Source organism: Poromitra crassiceps, assembly GCF_964638095.1.
Source record: "Poromitra crassiceps genome assembly, chromosome: 4".
Taxonomy (NCBI): Eukaryota; Metazoa; Chordata; class Actinopteri; order Beryciformes; family Melamphaidae; genus Poromitra; species Poromitra crassiceps.
This window is the reverse complement of record NC_139626.1, coordinates 41,979,963-41,990,492: the sequence shown is the minus strand read 5'-3', so window position 1 is coordinate 41,990,492 and position 10,530 is coordinate 41,979,963. Positions and strand designations below refer to the sequence as shown.

The following is a 10,530-nucleotide window of genomic DNA, read 5'->3' as shown; positions in this document are numbered from 1 at the left end:
AACCAGCTGCTGTAGGACAGGAAGTTTGAACCAGCTGCTGTAGGACAGGAAGCTTGAACCAGCTGCTGTAGGACAGGAAGCTTGAACCAGCTGCTGTAGGACAGGAAGCTTGAACCAGCTGCTGTAGGACAGGAAGTTTGAACCAGCTGCTGTAGGACAGGAAGTTTGAACCAGCTGCTGTAGGACAGGAAGTTTGAACCAGCTGCTGTAGGACAGGAAGTTTGAACCAGCTGCTGTAGGACAGGAAGCTTGAACCAGCTGCTGTAGGACAGGAAGTTTGAACCAGCTGCTGTAGGACAGGAAGTTTGAACCAGCTGTTGTATAGTCTCTTAAAACAGACGAGTTGGCTTCCGCAATTTTCAAATGCTTCCACCATACCGTCTGTAATACGTGGGGGAGAAGCATGCACCAACCGGAATGGGAAGCAGAAAGGCGGGTCTTCCGCTCATTAGTCCAATCAGAATCCAATATGCCGCATTCGCGGAACTCGGGGCTTCTGCACAATCGTTCCGAGTGGTAAACAAAACATAGCCGAATGCTAGCTTGATTGTTGCTGAGCAGAAATGGAAGTTAGACAAGATATTGCACGAGGTTCCTCCAAGCCGCGGATACATCGTTTACGTCTATCAGGGTCTTCTTTCACCGCTTCCGTCGGCGTAGCTTCCATGGTAATTCTGTATATCTAAAGCACTGCTAGCATTAGCAACCTGCATCGGTTTAAGTTTCCAGGGGGGGGGACATATTTTTCGTGGACACACGTGTCGTGATTGGTCGGATTCCGTCGAACTTCCTTCCAGTCTGAAGGTTTTTTTCCCAACTTCCTTGTGCATGTTCTGGGGGTGTAACGTACAGACTGTTTAGCTGCATTCGCCGGATGTAGATGAGACAGTCTGTTTTAAGAGACTAGCTGCTGTAGGACAGGAAATTTGAACCAGCTGCTGTAGGACAGGAAGTTTGGACCAGCTGCTGTAGGACAGGAAGTTTGGACCAGCTGCTGTAGGACAGGAAGTTTGAACCAGCTGCTGTAGGACAGGACATTTGAACCAGCTGCTGTAGGACAGGACATTTGAACCAGCTGCTGTAGGACAGGAAGTTTGAACCAGCTGCTGTAGGACAGGACATTTGAACCAGCTGCTGTAGGACAGGACATTTGAACCAGCTGCTGTAGGACAGGAAGTTTGAACCAGCTGCTGTAGGACAGGACATTTGAACCAGCTGCTGTAGGACAGGAAGTTTGAACCAGCTGCTGTAGGACAGGAAGTTTGGACCAGCTGCTGTAGGACAGGAAGTTTGGACCAGCTGATGTAGGACAGGAAGTTTGAACCAGCTGCTGTAGGACAGAAAGCTTGAACCAGCTGCTGTAGGACAGGAAGTTTGAACCAGCTGCTGTAGGACAGAAAGCTTGAACCAGCTGATGTAGGACAGGAAGTTTGAACCAGCTGCTGTAGGACAGAAAGCTTGAACCAGCTGATGTAGGACAGGAAGTTTGAACCAGCTGCTGTAGGACAGGACATTTGAACCAGCTGCTGTAGGACAGGAAGTTTGAACCAGCTGCTGTAGGACAGGAAGTTTGGACCAGCTGCTGTAGGACAGGAAGTTTGGACCAGCTGATGTAGGACAGGAAGTTTGAACCAGCTGCTGTAGGACAGAAAGCTTGAACCAGCTGCTGTAGGACAGGAAGTTTGAACCAGCTGCTGTAGGACAGAAAGCTTGAACCAGCTGCTGTAGGACAGAAAGCTTGAACCAGCTGCTGTAGGACAGACAGCTTGAACCAGCTGCTGTAGGACAGGAAGTTTGAACCAGCTGCTGTAGGACAGGAAGTTTGGACCAGCTGCTGTAGGACAGAAAGCTTGAACCAGCTGCTGTAGGACAGAAAGCTTGAACCAGCTGCTGTAGGACAGGAAGTTTGAACCAGCTGCTGTAGGACAGAAAGCTTGAACCAGCTGATGTAGGACAGGAAGTTTGAACCAGCTGCTGTAGGACAGGAAGTTTGAACCAGCTGCTGTAGGACAGAAAGCTTGAACCAGCTGCTGTAGGACAGGAAGTTTGAACCAGCTGCTGTAGGACAGAAAGCTTGAACCAGCTGCTGTAGGACAGGAAGTTTGAACCAGCTGCTGTAGGACAGAAAGCTTGAACCAGCTGCTGTAGGACAGGAAGTTTGAACCAGCTGATGTAGGACAGGAAGTTTGGACCAGCTGCTGTAGGACAGAAAGCTTGAACCAGCTGCTGTAGGACAGAAAGCTTGAACCAGCTGCTGTAGGACAGGAAGTTTGAACCAGCTGCTGTAGGACAGAAAGCTTGAACCAGCTGATGTAGGACAGGAAGTTTGAACCAGCTGCTGTAGGACAGGAAGTTTGAACCAGCTGCTGTAGGACAGGAAGTTTGAACCAGCTGCTGTAGGACAGGAAGTTTGAACCAGTTGCTGTAGGACAGGAAGTTTGAACCAGCTGCTGTAGGACAGGAAGTTTGAACCAGCTGATGTAGGACAGGAAGCTTGAACCAGCTGCTGTAGGACAGGAAGCTTGAACCAGCTGCTGTAGGACAGGAAGTTTGAACCAGCTGCTGTAGGACAGGAAGTTTTGGCTGTTTTTATCCTATGGTGAAATAGTGCGATGGCTACGCAAAAATACTTTGATACAAAACTTGGATTTTTTTCCACAATTCAGTTATCTGTAGGCTACATGACTGTGTGCGTGAATTGTGTAAGTGGGAGTGAGTGAATGTGTGTGTGTGTGTGTGTGTGTGTGTGTATGTATGATGGAGTGATGGCTGACTTTGTGTGTGGTTTTGAGCTTGTTATTGTGTGTGTGTGTGTGTGTGTGTGTGTGTGCGTGTGTGTGTGTGTGTGTGTGTGTGTGTGTGTATGATGGAGTGATGGCTGACTTTGTGTGTGGTTTTGAGCTTGTTATTTTGTGTGTGTGTCTGTGTGTATGTGTGTGTGTGTGCGCGCACATGTGTGTGTGACAGGTTGCTGGGATGTGGTTAGTTGGTTTTCAGCCTATCCTTGAGACTTTACCTGTGTTGTATCTCTCTCCGACAGCTCCGACAACCACATGAGAAAACGGCGAGAAAGAGCGGGAGAAAGTGTGAGGGTGCATGTTCCTGGCAGGTTCCTGGTAGTTTGGTCTTTCTCTGCTTCTTCCATTGTCATTCAGTTGCAGGGCTGGCTATCGGTAGGCTACTCAATACCCTTAAGGTATCAGAATCAGAATCAGAATCAGAAAAACGTTATTGATCCCCGAGGGCAAATTGGGAAACCGGGTATCGACCGAAATAAACCAGTACCAAGTAGTATTGAAACATCTCCAGTCAACCGATACCTGCATTTGACCCTTTTTTGTACACAGATCTAGAAAGAAATTACTATTTGTATGGTTTTTGCTCACATGCACAGCCAATCACCACAAGCGTTCTTCAATTTAATGGGACATGTGATTGGCCCACTACCACAGCAGCTACAACCCATACAGTCTGTGGTGGTGAAGTCGAGCGTAGTGTATATGACAGAGATGGGGTGGGAGGTGTGTGTGTGTGGGGGGCGGGGGGGGGGGGGGGGGGGGGGGCGGGGCTTGAATTAAATACTTTATTGGTATCAGTATCACTTTAAGGGTACTGGTATTATGTTTTAATTTAAATGGTAGATATGCACACACACACATACACACACACACACACACAGGTTCACTCAAGGAACCGCCCTATATCTCTCACACAGAAACGCCACACGCACACAGTCATGTACATGCACACAGGCACACGTGCACATGCACACACATAGACATATAAGGGCCGAACCTATACACTCATGATGTAAGACAACTGTGAGTGTTGCCATAGATACAAAGGTTTACAGTCATATCTATATAATCTACCATCACTGCCACACTATACAGTCTCCCCCTCTCATCCTGTGTGTGTGTGTGTGTGTGTGTGTGTGTGTGTGTGTGTGTGTGTGCGTGCGTGCGCGTGTGTGTTAGCCCTGCCATTGTTCTTACCATTGCCAAGCTATCTCTTGCACGTGTTTATTAACTAGCATACCGTTGTTGATCGGGATACACTGGATATGGAATGTTCATATGTAACAGTTTGCAGTTTTTCCCCCCTATCATGCCGAATTCAACTTAATGTAAATGTTTTACAGACACAGTAGCTGTGCTCATGTAACGCTTTACAGCCTAATTCTATGGATTTGTAAAGTTCAACTGAACTTTACGTTCAACGTCTTCCGAGTGATAACTTGTAAACTACTACAGTATGGTTTGACATGGTAGCACCTGCAGCCTACATCTCCAGAGTCCCTGTGTGAGTGTGCTTCAACAATGCTTTTCTTGATAATGGAGTGCTGAGCCAAAAATGAATTCAAATGCAAATATCCAATACGATTACTCACTAACACACGTTATAATATAGGATTCTAACAAGAGCAGGATAGCACACAAAACTGGAAAAAATATATAATGGATAAAATACATTTTCTTGAATATATTTTTGAGTATTGTATTCAGTTACTTTCACCCAAATTTGGACATGTTACCCCACTTTTTTTTGGAAACGACACATTTCCCAAGAGAAAAAGCTACAGATACAAATGAAAAACTAGATTTTCTTTTTACAAAACATTTAATAATTTAATGAAACAGAATGTGATCAAACAAAACTAAAACCCCCTATAGGCACAAGTTTGCATTGTAACATGACTTCAATAAAACAATTGTCATTTAATCAGAATTGGAAAAAGTAGTTAACGTTTATGTTCCGTGGGCCGTGACTTGATTCCAGAAAAAACAAAATCATTGACCTTTTGAACAATATGGATCAAATATCAAGTGTCTCACAATCTTCAATAACAATTTGTTCAACTTCTTCGTAAATGTGCTTCACTTGGTTTAAGGTCATTCAGATTCCCTTACAGTATATTAACTGAAATACATAAATTGATCTGCATCGGTGAAAATGTGTTGAAATGCAACCGATGTCACAGTAAACATCTCAAACAATAAAAATGTCGTGTTTAAATAGATGAGATAAGCATGCCAGAAATATTTAGCCCATGTTGCCTATATGGAGGCTATAAACTGAGTTTGCTCATTTTGCCCACCATTTTACCTCAGGACTTTATTTCCCCAGTCACATGGATAATGCATGGAAGAGGATTAGTGCCACATCTGTAAGATTTATTTGAGTTCTGAGATTGAAGACTTTGAACTCAGAATCTCTGAATTCTGACTTTATTCTCAGAATTCTGAAATTAATCTTAGATCTTAAATCATTTTTCATGTCGCCCTAATCCTCTCATGTAATAATGACATGTAAATAGAATATAGAGCGGTAATGCAGCCCACTTCTCCCATTGGTCTGTCTGAGGTGACACTCACAATGTGTGTTTATTGATTGATTGATTGATTGATTGCCTTTTTCTCCCAATTATTGATGGCCAATTTTCCCCTGTCTAAGCCGTCTCGGTTGTTGCTCCACCCACTCCGTCGATCTGGGGGTATTTATTTGATTATTTATTTATTTAGATTTTTTTAATGTATCCTTTATTTAGCCAGGAAGATCCCGTTGAGATACAGTATCTCTTCTTCCAGGGACTCCTCAAGACGGCAGCCATTAAGCAGTTTTACATTAAAAACAGTTTCACATTAAAAAGAAAATCACATACAAAAGAAAAAATCAATTTAGAGTTGATATCATTGCCGCCAGGCCACTGCCTGCGCCTCTCACTTTATTAGGAACTTAAGAATACCATTTTCCTAGTTTGATTTTGACAAATGTCTGAATAAAATTGTAAACCCCCAACGCCACTTTAAAAATGAATGACTAGTATTACTTATTATGGCACAGGCACTGCATTTTGTTGCATTGCAATTCAATTTGGAAGACATTTGTTGCTATTAATAGTCCCATCCTGACATTGGCATATTAACACATTCCCTGCCAACAACGTATGAACACGTTTTCAGAATCCAGCTGTTCCCTGCCAACAACGTGTTTACACGTTTTTGGCATCGATTTTTTTTTTTTGACGGTGGGTTGTGCATCTAAGCCTTTTACATCTCTTATATAATTATTGGAGCCACCGAACGTTTACAACCCATTCCACCGACCCACTAAGTGGCAACAGTGCTCTCCTTGCTAGAGAAAGGAAAGCATTTTTTTAACTTGTCAAGCCATTCTCAGCCCAGCCATTCTCCTTTTCGCGCTGATTGCTGGCGATGCGGGATTGCAAATTTACATAATAGATTCAGCCGATCTACTATGATCGGGTGATAGATAACAGGTGGAGGAACACACTTTGAAACACGCAGCATAAATATGACCAGAATCGCAAAAGCTTCTCTCAACCAAAACTCCAAACAAGCGAGTCCATCCCGACTTCCTCAAACAGCGGCCGTGCAGACAGGCCAGACAGGCACAGGAGAGCAGCAAAGCACTGACTGGTGACAAGCTTGTCCGCCCACGGAGGGCGGAGTTGAAGCAACTCGAGAGGGAGGGAGAGAGAGAGAGAGAGAGAGAGAGAGAGAGAGGGAGGGAGAGCGAGAGGGAGGGAGAGAGAGAGAGAGAGCGAGAGGGGGAGGGAGAGAGAGAGAGAGAGAGCCAAAAATGAATGGTTAAAGTGACAGTTCCATCCAATTTCACAAAAAGCCGTTTATCTCTGAATATTCTTTTTCACGCTAAAACCATGCTGTATTCAACTGCTAATGCTTACATAACTACTAACTCTACAAACTAACTCTTTTAGACAGAGAAAGTACACATTCTATTAGTACTTTTGAGATATTGTATGTTCACAAACTCCAAGCTGAAACGAATCCTCGGCTCTTATAAAATGAGCCATAATCCTCAAAAAACGGCTTGGCAGAAGCTACCTACAGCAAAAAAAAACGTCTGGCAGTCAATGTGTTAAGATATTTGCCTCCTTTAAAAAAAAATCAACAAACATATAAACATTTAAGCTTTTAATGTTTCAATTTAAATCAAAGTCTGTCATGACTAACACATTTAAGGGGATCTTTCTGAAGCCCGGACAGATACTCCAAAGCCCCAGTTGAAATACCTGCACGGTTCTGTACTGTGGCTCACTTTATAAAAACACTTTGATCAGAGGAACCGACCCATCAGTTCTCTTAACTTCTTCTTCTGTTCTCCCTGGGTCACAGGAAGGTTGTACTACCACTCAGCAACGTTTCCATGAGAGTGTATATCAGGACGCATTGCACCCTCAGACAAAACGAACGCACCCTCAGTTCTAAACAGTGTTCAAATGGAGGAGTCCATTTCCATTCATCAGGAAGGGGCCCCCCACGTAAGAAGTCTAAACTTGGCGGGTTAGTTCCAGTACAGCTTGAGCATTGGGATTGCACAGATATCGTACAAATCCTTGAGTTAAACATCCTGTGTGATCCACCAGACAAGGTGAAGGGTCAAACGATGCTACACTGGTTTATGTCGAACAACCGTCTCCTCGCCCGCTTCCTGGCCTTGTGCACGGCCGTCCGCACGGCGCACTCAAACACCTGCTGCACGCCGCGGTTGCTCAGCGACGAGCACTCCATGTAGCCTTTAGCGTGTATCGATTGAGCCACGCTTTTGCCCTCCGCCGCCGTGATGCAGCTGGCCCGGTGCGGCCCCATCTCCCGCAGGTCCGTCTGGGTCGCCACGACCAGCACCGGCACCCGGGGCAAGTTCTCCCGAACCTCGGCTATCCACTTGTGCTGGATGCTGGCCAGCGAGTGGGGGTTGGCCACAGAGTAGCAGATGAGGACCACGTCCGCCTGCTTGTAGGACATAGGCCGGATCTGTCGAAAGGTGTCGTTGCCCGCCGTGTCCCACAGGCCCAGGCTGATCTGAACCCCGTCCATGTAGACGTCCACGCCCGTGTTTTCGTACACCGTGGGCTTGTAGCTGTCTGGGAAGGTCTCCGACGTGAAGCGGACCAGCAGGGCCGTCTTGCCCACGGCGCTGTCCCCCACCAGGACGCACTTCACCGATGTCTCCTCCTCCAGGCCGTTCATGGTTGTCTGTGCCGCTCTCAGCTCTCCGGGAGTTCGTGGTTCTTTCGGGAAAGAGTCTGTATTTCTGCTAGGATGTGTGGATCCGGAGAGGTCAGGGGTCCAAGGGGCAGGTACAGGCGGCGTCCGATCTGTGTGCGCTGCGATTCCAAGTGAGGGTTGTAGTTTTCATAGCAAGTAATTTGTAGTCCAGCCTTGTGGCAATGACCTCACTAGAGATGTTCCATCGTAACGGCTATTCAACTGGAACCGACCTATGCTGTCTGTCCGTATGTAACGCTCTTCGCAGAGTTCATCAACAAACTTCCCCTATACAAACCTGTCAGCAGTGTGCTTTAGTTCATCGGCTACTCGATTCACTTCCGCTTGGCGTCTGCAACAATGCGATCAGGTTGTGGTTATTGAAACAGACGTTCTGCCCAGACCTCTCAAGGGCAGGGGGGGGGGGGGGCGATCTGCTGAGGGGAGAGAGATGAAGAGAGGAGACGTTACAAATCAGATGTTTCACTCTGTCGTCTTACTTAGAAAGTAGCGTACAGACCGGTCACAAGTGGAGATACGTCGTGGGTCATTTAACTTTTTCAACTGAACTATTCAGTCCATTTCTCTTGAAGTTTTTCCTCATCGACAAATTCTTCTCATAGCCATGTTGTGGAAGATGACGGCAGATGCTGTACGGCTTTGTACAAATGGTTATGGCGTCAGTTTGCAGGACAATAAGAAACATCTGTCAAACTAATCAGACCTATTGCTCAAATAAACATGCTAGAGGGGCAGAGGAAATTGTCTTTGGTTTTTGAACACAAAGGCAATGTAGATTTATAGAGTGACAACACAAGGCACTGAATCCACTGTATAACCAAATATACATGCAATACGGAAGCAAAGGTTCTTGCTTTCGGGTGTGACCAAACATTTCACAGGTTAATCCTCAAGACTTGAGCTGGTGCTCATGAACAATATCGATGTGTGTGTTGTTGTGTTGTGTTATCTGTATATACACGACCTCCGTCTCTCATAAGTCCTATGTTTTCCAATGAGTATGAGCCAGTGTTGATTCTACAGTTCAAAACTGCTCATGAAGAGCTGCCTGTGTACCATCTTTCAATAGGAATAAATCTCTGTGGTTCCAAAACCTATTTGAGATGTGATTAACAAAATCAGAGCTCAAATAGGTTCGGGTGGTTTCTTGCCCTGTCAAGTGAATAAAACAACTGGCAGTTGATTTTAAAGGGCCAGAACTAACCCGTGACCTCCAAACCACTTGCCACGACAGACAGTCTTAGTCATGGGGATGGAAAAGTATCCACAACGTTGATGGGACACTATAGTGTTTTGTTTTCCACTATTCACTGAAAATACAGAAAAAGCCATGATCTCATCCTGCTGTACAGTAACACCAGGGGAAAGTATCAATAAATAACTAAAGGAAGCATAATGATAAAACCCCTCACAGTGCAACTGATTCCCATCAAACCCATTATCTTGTTGCTTAAATGAAATCATCTGTTGTCCCTGACAGTATTGTCAAATATGTTTTCCCACCAAATAAATCATAATGATCTATTTGCACTTTTCAAAATGAAAGAATCCTCCTCGAAGATCTCATTTGCTCTATATTACGTTTCTAAACCTGTTGAAGCAAGTGAGATTTTTGTCCGTCGTTAAGAATTTATTTTCTATATTAAATAAGTTAAATGAAATAGCAGTTAATAACATTTAAATATTTTAAATAACTGGGTATATGCAATATCCTACCATTTCCTAAAGGGATAGAATATAATAGAATAGAACAGAATAGAATAGAGCCGTTAACTTGCTTTACCTTTGCTCGCAGTCTTTGTTTGTTTTAGTTTTATGCATACCTTTTTTTCCCCTACATTGAGAGCAACATACTGGAGTCAAATCCCTTGTATGTCTACAATTGGCCAATAAAGCTGATTCTATTCTATTCTATAGCTATTATTGCATATACCCAACTTTATTTAAGAATAGAAGAATAATAGAACAGAACAGAATAGAAAGACATTAACATGATTATTAATCTTAGCCTAACTTATGAAGACATCAGCCACATTGTGTGTTGTGTAGACAAGCCAAATAGGAGACAAAGAAAAAGATAATTACCTTTCTTGTCAGTCGTTGTGAAACTTGGGTAGCAAAGGGCGGATGCTGGCTGCCGCCGCCTTCGCACACTTCAGAGCCCAGGCAACAAACAAAAAAAAACGCTTATTTCAGTTAAAGTAAATGCTGCTTTTTCTCTTCTTTTCTTACTTTAATGCGTCTAAGAAACTTTTTACCTTAAAACCGAAGCGCATTAATCTCAATTACACCCAGATGATATATTTTCTGGCACCTCGCCTAATGTAATGCCGACCTGGTAGGTAGAAGAGGAAATGAGACGCAGCTCGCTTCTCGCTCCTCCATGCATGAGGCTCGTTGAAACATCCGCTCAGTTGCATGTGGAGGTGTGACTATTGTATTCGTCTTTCTTCCCCCACCACAACAATATGAATAT

The 10,530-nt window shown here is 44.4% G+C and overlaps 1 protein-coding gene across 1 annotated transcript; it reads right to left on the bottom strand.

The window, feature by feature from the left end:
* Positions 1-6,952: 6,952 nt before the first annotated feature.
* rhoh (ras homolog family member H) lies at positions 6,953-8,442 on the bottom strand. Its single transcript, XM_083634913.1, has one exon. The coding sequence runs from the start codon at positions 8,013-8,015 to the stop codon at positions 7,425-7,427; it is 591 nt and encodes a 196-aa protein (XP_083491039.1). The 5' UTR covers positions 8,016-8,442; the 3' UTR covers positions 6,953-7,424.
* Between the last annotated feature and the right edge of the window lie 2,088 nt (positions 8,443-10,530).